This window comes from Acipenser ruthenus, chromosome 6 (assembly GCF_902713425.1).
Source record: "Acipenser ruthenus chromosome 6, fAciRut3.2 maternal haplotype, whole genome shotgun sequence".
Taxonomy (NCBI): domain Eukaryota; kingdom Metazoa; phylum Chordata; class Actinopteri; order Acipenseriformes; family Acipenseridae; genus Acipenser; species Acipenser ruthenus.
In genome coordinates, this window is record NC_081194.1 from 62,677,636 (window position 1) to 62,698,505 (window position 20,870).

The 20,870-nt window shown below is 37.6% G+C and overlaps 1 protein-coding gene across 2 annotated transcripts in view; it reads left to right on the forward strand.

Moving 5' to 3' along the window:
- Window positions 1–4,974, forward strand: part of LOC117410566 (autophagy protein 5) — a 63,698-nt gene extending 58,724 nt beyond the window's left edge. For both annotated transcript variants that reach the window (XM_034017192.3, XM_034017193.3), the window contains one exon: window positions 2,888–4,974. In XM_034017192.3, the coding sequence (XP_033873083.3) occupies window positions 2,888–3,024 (137 nt within the window). In that variant the 3' untranslated portion in view covers window positions 3,025–4,974. The remainder of the gene's footprint in view (window positions 1–2,887) is intronic.
- Window positions 4,975–20,870: the final 15,896 nt, after the last annotated feature.

A 20,870-nucleotide genomic window follows, 5' to 3' on the forward strand; every position in this document is an offset into this window, starting at 1 on the left:
ATCGATATTCAGGGTATAACAGCGCACAATGACATCATGTACACAAAATAGTTTGAGCTTAATGAAATTCCGTTGGACATAACATATGGAAGGAATGTGTACCTTTACCCTCAACCCGTTCTGCTTTAGACTCTTGTTGTCTATCTCAACTACTTAAGCTCTGCATTGAATCTTATCCTTTCCTTGTAGAGCATGTGTGAGAGAGTACATCGCATGGTCTGCAATATTCAACATGATAGCAGTGTTTACCATAAGTCTAAGCTGCCCACAAATTTATGTGTTTTGTTTTTATCCTTAAGCATATAAGAGGCTGTGTGGTCCAGTGGTTAATGAAAAGGCTTGTAACCAGGAGGTCCCCGGTTCAAATCCCACCTCAGCCACTGACTCATTGTGTGACCCTGAGCAAGTAACTTAACCTCCTTGTGCTCCGTCTTTCGGGTGAGACGTATTTGTAAGTGACTCTGCAGCTGATGCATAGTTCACACACCCTAGTCTCTGTAAGTCGCCTTTGATAAAGTCTGCTAAATAAACAAATAAAAAAAAAAAGCATGCACTGCAAATCTGCCCTTTTGATGAAATAGGAAGTGGCTTGTGGAACCCTTTGAGGTAATGTGTATGTGTTTGTATTTATAGATTGAATCATGTTGTCATTTTCCCGTAACTCATGCTGTACCAGGTGTAGACTGCAGCGGATGCTGTCAGCAGCTTTTTTATAAGCACATTTTCATTTATTGTAGGTGAAATGTAAAATGTGCATTTGTTGCATATGACACAAAGAATAACTCATTGTTTTTAAATAATAGTAATTTGATGCTCTACCTTATTGGTATTAGTTATTTTTAAAGGTATGCCATCTATAACAATCAATCATATGTTCAGTACAGTAGGTCAGATAAAATATTTTTTTGTCCGTGCTTATAACATGAAATATTTGTCTAAATGTGTAGCTTAGGGGCAGTTAAAAATGTGTTACATAAAAATGTATGTTTGTACCTGGTATGCATTCTCATATGACAGCACCAAGTTACAATAGACAGTCATAATAATGTAATATGTGAACCTGTTTAAAAACTGTCTCGGGTCCGGCTGACCATGTCCTGTAAACTAGTGAAAGCTTGGAATTAAACGTTACCAGGTCTTAAAGTGGATATAGGGATGGATACTGTGATCACATGGGGCTCTATTCAGTTGATTTGACCAATTAGTGTATTAAAGCTTGAGGAGGTGCGCACAGTCATAAACATCTGCATATTGTTGGTGTTTTGTGCAACTACAGCCTGATTTTCAGAAGGTGCATTTTTAGAGAGAAATGCATTTTCACTTTAAATTTGCCACCTAATTATACGTCTCGATTTTCAACAGGGGCAGGTTAACTTCTCCTACTCACAATGCCCTTTGCGACTTCCGCTTATGAATGATTTTATTGAAACAACAGTTGATTTTCAGGTTCATTAACAAGCCAAGTAGTCACATTTCAATAGTCTAGACCATTATTTAACTGGTTAACAACGAGGCAGTGCACATGTCGTCGCAACAATGGGAAAAAAGAAAGGAAAAATACATTCTTAGCCTATTGCTCGATGAGATTTTAGCACGTAAAATTGCTCTTTTTGGCAAAAGGTCCGGAGCCACTGCCAAATTTAAAATACGGAAGGATATAACCGAAAAAATAAACACAACCTTCCATAAAAAGGTCAAATAAAGAAGTCCAAAAACGATTCTGGGACCTAAAGTACAGAACAGCAGTTGTGATGCAGCCCCCAGTCTCTAAGTCGCTTTGGATAAAAGCCTCTGCTAAATGACATAATAATAATAATAATAATAATAATAATAATAATAATAATGGTCACATGTTAATTATGTATTTGTTGTATTTTAAAATTAGCCAGCCTCCACTTATAAGCCCCTGTTCAAATTTTCTGAACAAGGCACTGTTCTCCACGATAAATGAGTTGTGGCATGAGCCAGGGTACTTGGCAACTACATCCATGATAATACATTGAGCATCATATAAAACTTGCACAGTTAAAGAATGATGATGTTTTCATTCTTTGAATCTGGGGATATTGCAACATGTGTGCAATCTATACACCTAGCATGTTTTGGAAGCCAGACAACTGATAATATATGTGTTTGGATTTATTTTGTTCCACATCCCCAATTGGAAATAGTGTATACCCGTGCCCTACGGAAAAGTGTGTTTGTGACATCAGTCAGTACCTGTAGAAGACTGGAGGGCACCCGTTTGCATGAAAATAAATGGCTACAGTAACCTTTACAGGTATGGCATGACTGCAGGCTGTTAGTGATTATAAATCAGACATAAGCAGATCACACAGCTCTGTTATAGTGCCTATATCCAATCTATATCTACGCACAACTTATTTTAGAGTTAGATCTAGAAATGTCTGACGGGGACGAACTATTCTGGGTTTAAGGTAGGGTCGTTTTTTCCTCCTCTCTTCCCTCTCGTGCTGCAGTCGAAGAATTGGAAGCGCTTGAATATCCTCCATTGTAGATTACAGCTCAGTAGCCCTGTCAGTGGTCGCAGTTTAAATAAGACACCAGGGGGGCATGTCTTAATTTGCAAGTGTATTTTGGTGTTTTGTACCTTTTGAAATAAGGCGTTATTTGCAAAATTGTATCGATTCTGAAATAGAACCTACCTGGTGCCGCAAAGGTGTTTTGCGACCTGTTTTTCCCCTGCCCCTTTTGAAAATCAGGCTGATAGTGTCAAAAACTAGCTGTATTTTCATGTGAATAGTTGTGTGTATTTCAAGGAAACTATGATTCACTTATCCCAAAGATGTGGTAATACACGGGAGGCTTTTTAAAACTTCTGTCATGCATGTTGCCACTAATCACTCTTTGTGTGTCTTTTCTGTAGATGGTGAGAAGAAGTATCAAGTGGTGATTCATGGGATTGAGCCAGTGCTTGAGACACCACTCCAATGGCTAAGCGAACATCTCAGCTACCCGGACAATTTCCTCCACATCAGTGTCATTCCCATGCCCACAGACTGAAGAACTGGGCCGGGGTGTTCCTTATAAAAATAACAAAGAAAATGAAAAAAAGACGACTTGCCACCCTCCAGAACAAACTCTTTACAAGAGCTCTCCGGCCCTCCACTTCTGTCAAGTTCTTTCGGAAGCAATCTGACCAAAAACCCTCACTTCAGTAAGCCAAACAACGAGATGTGAGATCTCCACCACCAGATAAAGGCAGCCTTTGCATTGCTGCTTCCTTTCTCTGCTGTCGTCATCAAACCTCAATTGTGACATCAAAGAACTACACAGGACCCCTGCGGCTGTATTCTGGTAAAAGAGGAGAGACAGACATGGAGACCGGCAAGCCGGTGGAAAGATGGTTCATTTCGATTTGCACCTCTGATTAGAAAGCAAAGAAACGGGTATTTCCTAAAGTGTCCACACTTTGAGCTGTAAAAACCTAGCCAGTGGAAAGACAGGTTTACACTTTCCCAGTTCTTAAGGCTGCCTCTGGAAACAGCTTTTCTCAGTAATACATGCAAGCAAAGATTTTTTTATGGGCTAAATTACAAGAAGCCAGTGTGAGCGCCTTAAAAGGTCTTCTTCCTTTTCTGGACCCTATTTGATCTGGAACAGATTATGTATAATAGTTAACAGTCCGAAGGGGGGGGGGGGGGGGGCGTGTATACTATATATAAATCTTTTAGTATAATTACATAACAGAAGAGTTTAAACATGCATGTTTTGTTTTCACATTTTTGTACCCCAGACATTTTTTGTTGTACTTGTATTTCGCTATGGGTTGTTTACTCCTAACAAACAGCAAAGAAATATGTTGCATGGTCCATACAGTATATTGATTTTACTCTTAATCAATAATAACACACTGTTAATATTCTAAAGAAGGGGGGGGATTGCAACACATTTGTACCTGCATTGGATCTATAGAACTCTGCCCTGTAACTGACTGACCCCAATGTCAATTGTGACTTTGAAAGAAAGTATTCACACTGGTTTTATTAGCGGAGAAGATGATTTGGAAAGTTTCCCAACAGACCAGTAACTGTAATTGTGTATCAAAAGCAGCTGAAAATAATTATTTATTTATAGGAAACAGTGACTATAACTTCCCACACTCGTCAGCGATGTTTCATGTACTGATCAAGCATTAGTGAACCACTTGTCAGAAATCTACGGGATTTTGACTTTTCCCAAAAGTATGCGTTAGCAGAAGGCTATTGCATTTGTTGAGTCATTACATCCTTCATTGCTGGCATTCAAGATGTAATCTTTTTACACGCAGATGCCACACAGTAGACAAACCCAAAAAGTCTTAACATGCCGACAATGTCTTGCCACAAGCTTTAGGGAAGCAAGTGACTCTCTTTGTATGTGTGTTAGACTCATCAATTATTTTCTTTTTCAGGCAGTATACTCCAATGGTAATTATTTGCCAGTGGTGTTGTAACTATGTCCTCTCCCAGGCTGGATCACACCTTTCTTAACTCAAGGTCTTACCAGTGTCTTTGATGTAACTTGCAGTGATGGCTTTGGAATATACAACCCACAATTACACCTGATGGAAATGGCTCACAAAGGAGCAGGCTCCTAAACCTGGATGTCTCTAAAGGAACTGTAACAAAAAAAGCTGCTCCCTAAATTCAGAAGATGTCTACATGATAGGCCAAGTAGATTTTGCAGGCTGGTGATTGAGAAGGCAAATCTATACTTGATGTTGTCTGAAGCATCATCTATGGTTTGATTGTGACTGCACCAGTGTGGGTGCACTTTTTGTTCTTTTCTCTCTAAGTGTCATTGATCTTAGTCAACTATATATTTTCTGGGAAACTTTCTTTACAGAATCACTTGTTAATTGAATCAGTTGCATTTTGTAATCAAATATTACATCTCTTTGCTGTTCACCCTGTTCTCAGTACGCTTTATTAAATCAACAGAAATTCTCTGCTTGTGTGCACCATACATTTACACCCAAAGATATTTGTCTCTTATTTTGCACATACCTAAAACAGAGGTCAGAGAGCCATTGGCAAACTCAGACCACAACATGGTCTCATTTGAAGTGATTTTTAAAACCCCCAAACTAATGACTAAAGCTAAGGTTTACAATTTTAGAAAAGCAAACTATGAAGGTATGAAACAGAGACTAACAGAAGTAGATTGGAGTAAAATAGAGAAAACATCCACAGAAAAAGGATGGCTGTTTTTTAAAAATGTAGTACCAGAGGCGCAAAACAATTACATCCCAAAAGTAGACAAATCTAAATCTAAATCAAAATAGCCAAAATGGTTTAATAGATCAATTAAAAAAAACTATTCAAAAAAAATAAAATTACCTATATGGTAACAGTATCCTGGGAGACAGTCAGCATGGTTTTAGGAAAGAGTGATCGTGTCTAACTAACCTGCTTGATTTTTTTGAGGATGCAACATCGACAATGGATAATTGCAAAGCATACAAAATGGTTTATTTAGATTTCCAGAAAGCTTTCAACAAAGTCCCGCATAAAAGATTAATTCTCAAACTGAACGCAGTAGGGATTCAAGGAAATGCATGCACATTGATTAGGGAGTGGTTAACATGTAGAAAACAGAAAGTACTGATTAGAGGAGAAACCTCAAAATGGAGCGAGGTAACCAGTGGAGTACCATAGTGATCAGTATTAGGTCCTCTGCTATTCCTAATCAACATTAATGATTTAGATTCTGGTATAGTAAGCAAACTTGTTAAATTTGCAGACAACACAAAAATAGGAGGAGTGGCAAACACTGTTGCAGCAGCAAAGGTCATTCAAAATGATCTAGACAACATTCAGAACTGGGCAGACACATGGCAAATGACATTTAATAGAGAAAAGTGTAAGGTTCTGCACGCAGGCAATAAAAATGTGCATTATAAATATCATATGGGAGATACTGAAATTGAAGAAGGAATCTATGAAAAAGACTTACGAGTTTATGTTGACTTAGAAATGTCTTCATCTAAACAATGTGGGGAAGCTATAAAAAAAGGCTAACAAGATGCTCAGATATATTGTGAAAAATGTTGAATTTAAATCAAGGGAAGTAATGTTAAAACTTTACAATGCATTAGCAAGACCTCATCTAGAATATTGTGTTCAGTTCTGGTCACCTCGTTACAAAAAGGATATTGCTGCTCTAGAAAGAGTGCAAAGAAGAGCGATCAGAATTATCCTGGGTTTAAAAGGCATGTTGTATGCAGACAGGCTAAAAGAACTGAATCTATTCAGTCTTGAACAAAGAAGACTACACCGTGATCTGATTCAAGCATTCAAAATTCTAAAAGGTATTGACAATGTCGATCCAGGGGACTTTTTCAACCTGAAAAAAGAAACAAGGACCAGGGGTCACAAATGTGATAAAGGGGCATTCAGAACAGAACATAGGAGGCACTTTTTTACACAGAGAATTGTGATGGTCTGGAACCAACTCCCCAGTAATGTTGTTGAAGCTGGCACCCTGGGATCCTTCAAGAAGCTGCTTGATGAGATTCTGGGATCAATAAGCTACTAACAACCAAATGAGCAAGATGGGCCGAATGGCCTCCTCTCATTTGTAAACGTTCTTATTTTTCTTATGTTCATATATGGTTAAATATCTTTCAGAATATTATAAAATATGTGAGCAGGCTGTTTAGCATTGGTAGGCACTCACAATACAGCTGTTTAGTCCATTATAGAAGTCATCTTGCAGCTGTTCTAAACAAAGTGATTAGCAAAGCATTGTTATGGTGGCCGCAAAATATCCAACAATTTAAAGCACATTGTCTGGCTCGGAAATGGCCTGTCTCTCTGTATGTAGGGTGATGGGGAAATTCACTTCCGGATAATAAGACTTAGTTCCGATAAGGTGGACTGGAAAATTGCAGTGTTGTGTTACTGTCAGGATGAAACAATATGCATCTGCCGGAGAGCTTGGGCCAGCCATTGTGGCTGGAGGGTGGTTTCTTGAAAACAAAAAGAGGAGGAGATGGGGTGATTACTACAGTCTAAGATTACACATCAAAGCAAGAGCTCTGAAACAAGTTAATTAAATAAAGATTCGTCATAGACAAGTTCCATTACGCGTTTCCCTTCTAAATCAACTGAAAATCTGGCTTTCTGGACCAGGAAAACAAAGCTAGATTTGATCTTTGTTGGGGACACCGTTGGGATTCTCACATCCTTTTTTTGTATGTTTTTAACCTGAAAGACAGCCTTAAGGTCTTGGTGACATAAAACAGCTTTATGTTTTAGACTTTAACTGTACATTTGTGTAAGTAACAGATGTTTAGCTAGGCTTATCAACTCTCATTTACTGAATTTGTGTATAGTCATGGTGAGGTTTCAAGTAATACATGAATAAATAAAGATCTCTAAACTGTTTTACAGCCCATGCTTCTTGCAGCTACGGTCTTGCATTGCCTGGTCTAAGCATGCCTTGTGAATATTAACCTATACTCTTTGTCTTTAAAGCAGTCCAGGGGGATGAATTTTGTTTACAGCAAAATAGAAGTATTTCTTTCTCTTTCTGTGAACCTGTGCTTCTAATGCACAGTCACATATTTTTGTAAAGTATAGTCTGCTCATTGAAGCAGAGGGGTTTTCTGTCTAAACAATGGGGTTTTTACTGTGTAAAGCTTTTTAGATCTGGGTTTATTGTTTACATTTCATACAGTAATCAGTAGTATTACATTCATAATGTTTGATCTGATAATTTGATCATAGCTTTATATAAAGTAGGCAGTGCATCCTTGAATCTCTCAGCTTTACTGTACTGCATTGGGCAAGACTGATAATGTGTGCTGTGTGAATACTCTAATTGTATTAATTACATAATATAAATGTGTAAGAATTTTATTTTAACAATACAGTAGCTTTAAAGTTTTAATAATTAAAAAAGGGACTGGATAAACTTTTACTGGTATGTCTTTCTTAAGGTTCTTATTCAAAATGTAGACTCTTCTACACTGAGCATGTCCATCTGTGTGTCTGCCTGTCTGTCCCACCACACGGAGAACACAGTAACCGTTTTTCACAAATATATATATATTCACAAACATTTAACATTTCAAACTGCAAACTATTGGTGTTATTCACCTATTGTTGTATTGTACAAGGAGAACTGGTTATAATGAAATATACAGCTTTTACAGAACCAAAATGGAGCCTGTGCCTTGCAAGTCACAAATCCTGTGAAGTAATAAGCTTCTGTGAAGCAAGTAACTTTCTCTTTGAAAAGCGTCCTGCAGCCAGACTTAGCTACTCCACTCGGCCCTTCACTAAACTTCACCTTCACGCGGTGTACACCTGGTATTATTATAATTTGTTGTCTGAGGGAACAACAAAACTCTCTTCTTCTCGCAGTGCCTACTAATTTACACAAAGCCCCCTGAGACCCAGCCAGGGAAGTTAAACCTGTTATTAGACAAGGTTCCAAATTGCATGTTGCAGTTGCGAGAGCTTCAGATGTATTGTGATCAGTCATGGGTAAGGATGACTAATACTGCTCTACTGGTCACCTACTTACAAACACGCCTTCATTTTTTCTTTCTTTGCCCTATTTAACTGGCATAATGATGATCAGTCCCCCCCTCAACTAACTTCGACCAGAAAGACAGCTGGAAATTGTTACACGCTGGTAGTTCCTACTAATAGTATACATTATTAGTTTCACTACCTGTGAATGAGAGGCCAACATGACCTAATTGTTAAAGGCTCCCGTGGGACTGCAAGGGCTAAGACTAATTTGGTATAGTTATTAAAAAGAATAAAAACACAGAATAATGTAATGACACACCATTGTTACTGTACAATAATAGTAAGGACGTATGTCAGAAGATAATTCAACATGGTTCTAGGCAGGTTGATAACAAATTATATAAAAGTTACATCTTTGCCTGTGTCTCTGGCTTTTGGTATACCACAGAGAGGTGTGGCCAGAGCTCTACACAACTTCATTCTGAAAAAAAGTTGTTTATGCTTCTTAAAATGTTTCTAATTTAGTTCAAAGGAAACTTATTCAATGCATATTTCTGAAAAAGAAACTGCATAACGCCTGTTACTGATTTTGAGCTGATGAGGCAGAACGGACAGATTTGTGTACAGTTTCTTTTATGAATCTGCAGTTTACCATGTTTTTTGGCAAAACCACAAGTTTTCAGCTGAATGCAATGTCAATTAAAATATATGTAATCTTCAATTGGCATTACTCAAACCATCTGGACAGACCCTTATAAAAGTTTACCATGGTATTTTTGCACTTTTCCCATGATTATACTATGCATTCTCAACAGTTTACCCTGGTTTGCCATGTTTTTAATATGCCATACCTATCTGTGCTTTACTATGCTTTCACTGTGCTTTTTACTATGGGGAACTTTTAACCCTTTAAGGTACAAGGTGCATATGTGTCCCACAAATACTATTATGCTAATGTTCTTATTTTTGCAATGAGGAGCACGAAACAGGGTTTAAAATTTAGTGATAGGCTGGATTTGGTGATCTAAATTGTCAGTTTCCTCGTGACTCAAATGTATTTTAAGAAGAACCCATTTGAACGACTGTTCAAAATAAACTCATCGCTGCAGGCATAGCCTAACACCAACCCTCTGCTTGGAGGCTATTGTTTGGTGAGATCTTTTATGTTAAAAATAGAAAGCATTAGTCTTGCCTTAGGGTTAGAGCTGAGATGTGGGGAGAATCAGATCCTGATCTGGAATCCTCCCTTCTTGCATCTGTGCTGCTGCTGTTTTACCTGGCCTTGGGGCCTTACCTTAGTGCCTCAGTCCCACCCAACAGTAAAGCTGGGCACAATGAGGACCCCCCACTGTATATAGGAGGTGAATGAGTTGACCCACCACTGGCCCTAAGCAGAATAACTGATGCTTCCTTTTACTAACAATCTGCATTTCCCACTGTTGAGTAATAAATCTGTAATTGAGATTCCTTTGAATAATAGATTGTTGGTATTGGAAACATTCCTGGAGCTCGTTTAAAGCTACGGAACACTGAAGCACAAAATGCACAGCTGAATAACGGCTGTTGAGTTGCTTTGCTGTTAAATAAAAATTAAAAACAACTGCATCAATTTAATCAATTTAAAAGTTTATAAACAGATGATGTCACTTCAATATAGAATTCTTGGGCTCACATAGTTCAGTCATTTTCTACTGGACATCAATTTGGCTGTATCTTAAATGTAGATGGGTTAACTGGCTTCAGCTCACTTATATGTACTGTTATATGTCAGTTAGATACAATAGTACACATTACTATCAATTTCTAAAGCTGTATTAATAAGTATTACTGAAGTGTGCAAAGAGGAACCCTATACACACTTACACGATAGCTTTTTTTGAATGACTGATTTGATAATGGAGTTTGCATATTACATCTGTGAACCAAATTTGTCCTATTCATTTCATTACTTCTTATTAGCATAACCTAATGGAGATTCTTAAAATGAATTTCTGGAACTCACTCACTTCCTGTGCTGTATGTCTTGTGGGGTCCCTAACACTTACCTTTTAGCTGGGTAAAAGCATTTCAGAAGAATAGAAATGTATGCAAAACTGGTGCAAATGGGGAGCAATTTTTATTTTGATTTGTTTAACGCATCATCGAAGATAATATATAACTGATGCACATGCTCTCTGTTTTATGGGAAAAAAATGTAAATTGTATTTGAAACCCTTTTTAGACAATTTAACTACAGTACAGGAAATGTTTTTGAACAAGGAAATGGCAGCTTTTAATCTTGTGCTGTAAATCTGCGAGCAAAGAACCAAGAGATCTTCATCAGAAAAAAGGGGTCCAGTGACAATGTTGCTCAGGGAGACAAAAACAGGGATCTGAACTCCTCGTTTTCTTCTTTTATCATGTCATCCAGATTAACCAAGATAAATTTAACCATGTATACTCTACATGTGTGCAATAAAGAAGAGAGCTAGGACACAGATCTTTTGTCACAATTATACAATAGTTTATTGTACATTATATTCAATTGTGTTTAAATAAACCTTAAAGGCCACAAATCAGCATCTTTACTATCAATTATGAGTCATAATTTGAAGGTCCAGCATTAGTTTGATTTATATTCTGTATCCCATCACCTTCCATTGGTAATATTAAAAATACTGAGTAATACAATATTACCAGTATTGCAATGGAATCTGTGCCTGACTGACCGCAGCATGTATTTGAGTTTTTATATCGTGTACTGAAATATAGCAAGCTAATACTGAGGGGAAAAAAGAACCCATCATTATTTTATTTATTTTACATCTACAGCCATTTGCACCCTTTAAACAATAGCCATCACATAGTTCCTAGAATAATATACCAACACCTTAAGGCCAGACTTAAACACATAATTTTTCATTGGACTTAAGACTTCATTTTCAAAAAACAGCAAGCAGATTTTTTTAAAACCTTTATAACCAGATCTATAATGTGCATGATATCTTACTCAGAATATAATTATAAAGTTAATTATTGGAAACAAACACAATTAAATGCCCAAATACTAGCTTTGATAAACACAAACTCCAGATTAAGTGTCTCTGTACACCACGACACATGAAGACTGTGCAGACTACTGTGCTAACATCTTAAATTACCTGGAAATCAGAGGCTTTTTTTAAATTGAAAAAATCTTTATTGGCTCTTAAATTAATAAGGAAAATATTATAACTGCAATTGTGCACAACATAGCTTAGTACAGTGGCATTCTCTATAGAAGACAACCCCAGTTTGCCAGTTTAATTTTATGTTGTGTTAATTGCAATACAAGGCAAGGCCCTGTTTTATTTTTGTATTTTATCAAATGGACCAGATTTAATAACAACACCTTTTTAGAATTAAAAGCTTTGGCAATTTTTAAATCATATTGGATTTTTTTTTCATTTAATATTGACTGGGAACCAGTTTTGTAGTTAAAGTGCTTTTGTTTGGTTAATTTGTAGCGGTTTCAATAAACAGCAGGAAGTTTCACATAATAAAATATAAATATAGGTATTCATTTGTTCCAAAATTCTCAACGAAGTATAAAATTAAATTGAGTGTTTGTGGTGGGGGAGTGGTAACAGACCAAGCATACTGAGATTTATAAAAAAAATAAAACACACCTCGCCTCATGCCTGGGGTATAACGTGGCCATTTCACAATAAAATATCATTTTCAGTTCAGCAATTTCCAGTAACATACTCTATTTTTGACACCTACTTTAATAACTCTGTGGTTATACTGTATACATGTTTTCAGTAAAACAAACAATTCGTGTTGCAGTTTGTGGGTGTAAAATGTACAGTATATGGGTGCATATTGTTGCAATGTAGTTAATAAGAACAGTTGTTGGTGGTATAGTGGATGGGTTTTTAAAGTAATCTTCATTGCTTCATTCTGCTTATTATCCATGTCAGCTATGATTGTGTTAACCAAACTCACCTGAAAGAAATCAACACATTTCTAAACTTCCTTACCTCTGTACAGCTACGGACAAAATTTTTGCATCAACTAAAATTTTAGGACTGAGACAAATTAAAAAAAACAAAAAACAAAAAAAAAACAATATTAACATCATTTAGATATTTTATTTAACATTGTGTAATCAAGGAAACTACAAAATTAGATTGCAAAAGTCTACCGGAAGCCATAATAATAGTACAGTATTTCATGTTATATTTGAAATGTCACATTGTCAGTTTTTCGTATATGGAAAACTACAAAGTGGTATGTAATTAAATATGTTAACGTAACATTATTCAGCAGGTTTCATTTGACTTTATGAAGCAAAATTAGTTCATTCTACAGGGTGATGCAAAACTTTTGACCATAGCTGTATATTGTCCTTCAAAAGCAATACGTTTTCTACAGAGACCTTCAACTGCATTGCATCTGCAGTATTTCATTTAACCAGTGATAATTTAGTTTTTTGCTCAAGTGATCAATCAAATCACTAATTGTGATGATGTATCTTTCTGTTAATGTCTAGTCCAAATCTAAAAATTGGGTTGTATTTTTTATCTAGTCAGCACAGTTTTACAGGTCTTCTGATTCAAGCATCAATATTTTCATGAAACACACTTTGGTATCAACGTCATAATGTGAGTTAAAAAATTGAAATAAATTGGATAGATATGAAAGCGTGTGTCATGGTCACATTTATAATGAGTTAATTTAACCTAAATCTCTTTAGGAACAAATGTTACGCCGAACCATTATCCTTCTCGAAATCGATACAGCTTTTTCTGATTAAACTGCAGCGATCATGCTGTATAGGTATATACCACCCGCCTTACAAAAATGTTTTCATTGGATTTGCCTGTTGAGACAGGTAAAACTGTGCTTGGCTAGATGGAAAATTGATGGAAAAAAACATTTTCTTGGGAACCATAACACGCTAACATGTAGGATAAAATCAGGTTGTGAGCTGAGCTGAAATTATTCTACAGTTCAGGCCCTTGGAGCTTGATAATCTTGACACTGCTACTGTATACTGTACTGGATGATTAGTTTCAATCAACCGAATCCCATCCAGAAAAAAAAATCACAATGAAACACACAAAAAAATGTCTTAAATCACAAAAACAAACATGCTGGAATACCACTGTATTGAATATTTAAGCAATAATGCCTCACACTGAGATTATTGAGCGTGTTTCTCTGTAATAAGCCGAAGGCGAGTCTTTGGAGATACGGAATATGTGTTGTGTTTTATTTTTATTTTTAAGCTAGGTGAAAGTACTGTACTTCATTTCCTTGTGGGGCTTTCCAGTTCCTTGGGAGAAAGCCTCAGACAGGTTATCAGGCATTACTTACTGTAGTGGTTTCAGCTGTAAGGCTTTAGAAGCAATAGATAAGCAATCATGCTTACAGGAATTCACTCATGGTCAAGAGTATTGGAAAAAAAACCCCGAAAAAAACAACTTTTTGTCAGTAGGAAATGTTTTCTGATTCAGATTAAATACTTCCTGCAATGATAATCAAAATACATTCTTTCTTGGAAAACATTTTAGTCTACCCAGGATAAAAAGTTGTATGTTCAGAAATTTGATCAATGAATAGTCATGGTTCCCAACAACTCAGTACTGTACATAAAATAGGTAACATGCACGGCAACACCAGAACGTTTTTATACAGTCAGTAAAACTACACATTTCTCCATGCTCTCTTCTCACTGTCTCTCTTACTAGAACTGCTTTCTCTCACAGACACTGCAATAGCCAATAAATATGTAATGGTTTTTAAACGTTACACTTCTATATAGGCTTTAGATGCTGTAAGGACAGTAAGTTATAAACCCGGAGAAAAACAAACATTTCTTCGGTGTTACGTTTGTGAGCTTTGGCAAATAACACAGTTATTAACAGACAACCTACAATTTTAACAAAGTTCCATTAAGTTTGCGGTCATCTTAAATTTGTTTTCTTTATGAGTTATTTGGCTGCAAAGTAGCTTGATGATGCAAGGCCTATTTTCAGACCTGTTTTCCAGTGTGAATGGGGAGGTCCAGCCCACCTTGCTTTCCATTTCTCAATAGGGGTGGAACTGACCAACCTCACCAAGAGCAGACTGTAAACAAAATCCATGACATTGTGGATTTGATCAAATGCCTATTCTGCAGAAAGACCAACAATATGTTTTGCCCTCTAAAATTACCATTCAAAACAAGAAGCAGGGACACTACTGGTTCCAAAAGATTTTAAGAATTTAACTTATGGGAAGCAAAATTACTATTTACCCTCAAGTCTTAGCTCAAGAATCAATTATTTCAGTGTAGGTTTGTATAGTTAGATTCAATTGTGTAAAAATATTATGGTTATGACTTTGTTAGAATAAATTTTGATATCACACACATACAAAATTAATTATATAGAGGATATAAAGTATCCCTTTAGCGGAGAGTAACAAAAAGAAAATCCTAAAATATTTTCATAGCCCAGATACATAAAAAAAATACATACTAAAACTGTAACTAGGTAGGTGTAGGAAACTGATTTAGGTTTTTTTTCAGGGACTGCAGTGATTTACTCACAGGCCACAAGTTTGGATCATAGATTATGATTATGAAACAAACTGCATTCATCTCATTGTTTAATTGTTCAAAACTAATTATGCTGCCCTGTGGTGCACTACACTGCTGCACTGATTCATTTTTTCAGAACTTTTTTCCCAAACCGCAGTGGAAAAAATAATTAGTTTCTTGTGTTTCTGTGGGTTGCCCCATTCTTGCACAGACCCCCTCAAATGCTGTTTTTTTTATATAAATAAAATTATCTATTGTACAGTATGAATACTTTGTATTTCCACTCTACATAGTATAAATGGAATTCTGTACATAACAGTTTGCAGGGAAAAATACATTATGAAAAACATTGGAGGCATTGTCGTCAATGCCTCCAATAAGAAGTGATGATGTCTCAATTTCACAGGTGGGGATACTTATTTAATCCTACTAAAACCATGAAAAATCTGCTCCATTTTGTTATTTAGTTTATACTCTGCAGAAAATGGTCTCTGGGTGTCACCCTACAGTAAATTTAGAAAACAGTTATTCATTCAGCTCCATACTGTTTATCATTGTGCTGAAGCTTTTTGATTGTTTTGCTACAGGTCAGCCTCAATCCAACTGTGTACAAGATAGGACAATGGTGAGGAATTTATAGTGTTGTATTTAAAGGGGAAAAACAATAAAACAATAAAACAGACAACAATAAACAAATAAACAGTAAATAAATACATTTTATTTTTAATATGGGTTAATAATACAAACTACGTGGGGCCTTAAGAAATTGAAAATAATATAAATAACTTCTAAACTTGTTCTTACATTCATCATATTCTTAGATAATTGCAGCGGGGAGGTCATGAGACCAGAGAGCAAAGCCAGTTGGGATGACTGTACCAGGGAGCAAAAGCAATAATACAATTTTAACACTTTTAAAATGTTAAGATGGCTCTTTTTAAAGGTCATCTAGTTCTCAGTTTTAGTTGAGGCCCAAAACAATGTTGTATAGGATAACCTTTTCTAAAATGTTGTCACTGAATAATACAATTTGACAAAGAAAACGTTTTTTTAAAATCTAGACCAAACCACACGTTTCTGATGACATTCTGGTATTTTCTTCAGTTCCTCATCCTCCCTGGAAATGCAAGGTTCCAATTCCAGTGAGCATGAGGAGGGTATGCCCACCTGCTTTCCACTCCTCAGCAGGAGGGAAACTGAAAGAAATGTCTTGCTCACTTACCAGGATCCCCTATAACTGAGATTTTTGGGTCTGACAATCTGAAGAGCCCCTACCAAAAGAAGATAAACCTATTCTCAACCTAAACAATTACCTTTCAGATTTTGATCATCTTTAGTTCATTGTTTCCTGTAGGGTGAATGAAAACACTAGTGATGTTGATGGGAAGATTGACAGTGGAATTGCGTACACAATGGGGCCTACATTGGGTGTTGTGCTGCGTGATGCACTGACGGTGAGTTGAGGTTAAAAGCTCTAGTACCATACATGAAGTCTGTTTTTTATTTTTTTTATTTTCTGCATAGTGGTTAAAGTGCTCACTTGTGGTATGCATGTTTGGCAGTTTGCGCCCAGCCTTACACACTTCAGCCCACTTTTTGTTAATTTGACCCTGTGTCCCAGGACTGCCTTATACATATTGAAGGTGACTGTTCACATGTTTAGTATAATAGAAGCCAATATTTGTCTTCATATTGAATTACTTTTGCACTGTAAATACCAAATCCTTTTAGAAATCTATGAGGGAAAAAAACCCTTTTGATACTACATACAGACCCAGAAATATCTCCCACAGCCCTGAAGACCCAGATTTACATTACATCTTAATGATGAGGGCAACATTTGACTAACTCAAAACAGTCATCTAATTATCTGAAATATTTTAAAGGTTAGGATTAGGCAAAGTCTTTATTTGTGTGGGTGTCAAAATGGAGGTTTGGTTTGTCTAGGGCTATCAAAGTGTAGCGTCAGCCCCTTCATTGTGGTTCTTGTTTGACTGAGGTACCTCCTAGGCTATCCCATCTGCTCAGCTTTTCACCCACTTGTTTTTGGTAATTACAAAGCGAACTGTAAAAAGTGACGAAAGCAGAAGAAAGCATGTGGAACATTGCTGTGTCAAGATAAGATTGTACTGTTGCACATTAATAGGAACTGGCAGATGTTACAAATAACTCCCTGACAAATGTAAAATGAATACTGCTCTGCATGAACGGTATTTGTCAGAACCAGATTAGCCCAAATGCCACAAGCTTTCAGTTTTACAATAGCCAGCAAGAGCAGCAAACACAGCTCAGCAGCCCTTTCAGAGCCAGTGGGGCCAAATATCAACGAAGGGGGTGGTTTTGTACAAGTAGTGACTTGTCATTTACCGTTCTTAGTTTTGAAAGACATACAGTCATATCGCTAGGCTGAAATGGCAATTACGTTTGTTAAAGCTTCCAATTACAATATTTGGCTTGTAAGCCTGCAGTTGTCAGCTCTGCTTTATGTATCTTAATAAAGTAATTCAAGGTGGATTAGCCTGAGATGTAGAACTACTTTACTGTACAGTACAGCGTTGAGCCTTAGCAGTATCCAGTTAACAGGGGTATTTAAAATGCAGTAGAAACAAAAACAAACACATGCGGCATTTTTTTCACAGAATGGGAACCAAGTCTGGGGCCTTAAATTTAGATCTGTGTAGGAGTTTCAGAGAAGGGACACCACTTACACCTCCAGTTATTTGTAGTCTGTTCCTCCCCTATTCATTCACCCGTAAAAATATCCTCCAGACAACACACTTCCTGGTCCAATTTGAGTTTTTTGGGTTTTCTTTTTTTTTGGATGGGATTGGACTATAGAGATCTAACATCTAATTTACACAGGAAGACACAATCAAATTATAGTCAGGTTCAATCTTTCTATTTAAATTAATATCATCATAGATGTTACATTTACTGTACGTTACAAGTTTCATTGTGCCTCTTTATGTTGGACAATCAATTCCATTTGCATTGCCCTCTGTATTACAATATTCATTTTAATCTTACAGTGATGTGTTATGGTATTATCTTGAGTAACAAATCTAATAAATCTATGGTATAGTATATCCAATTGGTTTAGCATAGTGTAACTTTAGATCACAACACCATACTCAATTACTGGAAGTAACATTTCTTGCACTAGTTTAGCATGTGTCCTGCGCCAAACAGCCTATTCAGTTTCATATGTACATTTTTAATGATGGCTTCAATATGGTTGTCAAATTAAAGAGTATGATCAAGCCATAGACACAAGTATTCTTCCTCCCTTTACTAACCTTTGCAATATATTCACTGGCTTCACATTTCATTCTCTTTAACAGTAAACTATGGGTATGAATATTTTAGCACCACCACTAACGGTCATTAACTGAAAACTATTTGTTACCTCTTATCAGCAATATTATTACTAGTCCTATTTTCTCTTTTTGAAGATCTTGTGGTTATTTCCTTGTTTCATTTGGAATATGCAGACGCTTCAAACACAGTGATATAGAAGTTGCAGCTGTTTCCCGGTATGGATCACTTCCTGTGCTGTAGCTCAGTTTCACTCCAATGGTTAAGATGCAATAAGGTTATTTGACCTTCCCCGAACAATGCAGTATAACCAATCAACGAAACTAAGACCATCCAATTAATATTCAATTTGGTGGGACCGAGCTGATCATGGACCTGCCAATAGGACATGAAGGCCTTCACTTCTGGGTCATAGTCTATTCTTGTCCAGCCTGGACGTCACTTCAACCTGTTGTTTGGGAGCCTTGAATTGATTTGTGTCGGTTTCAGATGTCCACACAACGTCCTAAAAAAACACACAGGCATCTGAACAGAGCACATGTTGTGCAATGAATATTTGTCCCAATGCTTGTTGGAGGGCAGCGTATATTTCCAATTGATACCTATTTATTGATACCTATTTTTTTTTTGAAATATAAACCAACATTAGGCTATTATCATAACCCTGGTTCCGTGAAATATAAATGTAGTCATTACCGAATGGGCGCTTACCTCGTAAAGGCCTGAATCCTGAATATTGTATACCAAAGCTGCTCTTTGAGCCTGTGATGCATTTGCGACCCTGCGAGGGAACAAAAGGAATGCACTCACAGATCTCAGCGTAATTTTTCCTTCAAGCCTGCTGCAATCATGGATGCAGCGACCTTGAAGGTTAATGGTTACATTTCTATTTCAAGGAACCAGGGTTATGATAATAACCTAACATTTCCTTTCAAGTACGAAATGTAACCATTTGGAAACCCAGTAACAAGTAGCTAGGGTGAAAGAATTTAGGGAGAATTTCACCTCTATGCCTGTGTTGTAAAGATCGACTGGGAAGCCGCCCTTAACACTCTAGTTCCAAAACTAGGGTTTTGAGGATCAGTATGTAGAACCTAGTGAAGGTATGGGGATTAGCATACACTGCTGCATGTCCTTGAAAGATAAATTCCACAAAGTTGCAAGGTACCTGGTGGAATGGGCAGTGAGCTTTTCTGGATGGGGCAAATTGGCCAGTTCATAGGCAGTCCTAACCGTGTCTGCTATCCACTTGGACAGCTGCTGCTTAGACAGGGCTTGACCATGGGACTTCGCCCCATAGCAGACAAAACAATTGTTCAGACTGCTATAGGAGGCTGTGTGGTCCAGTGGTTAAAGAAAAGGGCTTCTAACCAGGAGGTCCCCAGTTCAAATCCCAGCTCAGTCACTAACACACTGTGTGACCCTGAGGAAGTCACTTAACCTACTTGTGCTCCGTCTTGCAGGTGATGCAGCTGATGCATAGTTCACACACCCTAGTCTCTGTTGAAAAAAGGCATCTGCTAAATAAACAAATAATAATAACTGCCTCCAACTTTTCGTCGTGTCTACATAGCACACCGGGGCCCAAACTGGGCAGAGCGTATGGAGCTGTCGCTCCCTATCAAACAGGAAAGGAGGTGGATGTAAGCCTCCAATTCCACAGACTACTTGACACGGAACACCGAAGAAGGCAGCAAGAAGGCAAGATTGGTGCGGAGCATGACCTTTGACCTGGCCTCTGGAAAAATTAAGCAGGCTTTTGCAATAGAGAGTGCCTGCATCTCACTCACCCGCTTTGCGAAGGTGATAGCAAGCAAGAAAGATGCTTTAAATTATACAAATTTCAGCTCAGCTGAATACGGGGGATCAAATGGAGGCTTCATGAGTGCATTAAGCAGCACATTTAACCTCCAGTCAGGAACATGTTCTTCATAGGCGGCCGAAATCGCAGCGCCCCTTTCAAAAATTGCCTTGCCAGGAAGTGAGCTCCCGGAGACCGAGTCAATCTTTACATGGCAAGCTGAAATAGCTGCCAGATAGACCTTTAATGTGGAGGTGGATTTCCTCTCGTCAGTATTACTGCCATGGGACAAGTTGTGGGGTCGAACCCACAAGGCAGACACCTGGCCTGGAAGACCCCCCACTTATACCGGCACTTGGAATGCGTGGATGCTGCCCTGGCATTCTTCAGGGTGTCAATTACCCTTTTTGAAGGTCCCAGACGGCTCAAATGCAGCCGTTCATGGGCCAGACTCAGAGCTGCAGGCTCAATGGGTCAGGAACCCATAAGGTCCGCCGCGCCTGACTGAGCAGGGTACAGAGCTTGGGCAGTTTCCATGGCTGGCTGATCAGGAGCTGCATCAGGGTTGAAAACCAGATCCTTCTGGGCCAATATGGGGCTACTGTGTCTTCAGACACAGTAGTCATGCCCCAAAAGGGAGGGGGACCATGCTTGAACTGAAGAGAATAGGAGGTCTAAATGGTAGTAAGTACCCAGTTGTCTGTGGTGCACTAACGCCAAT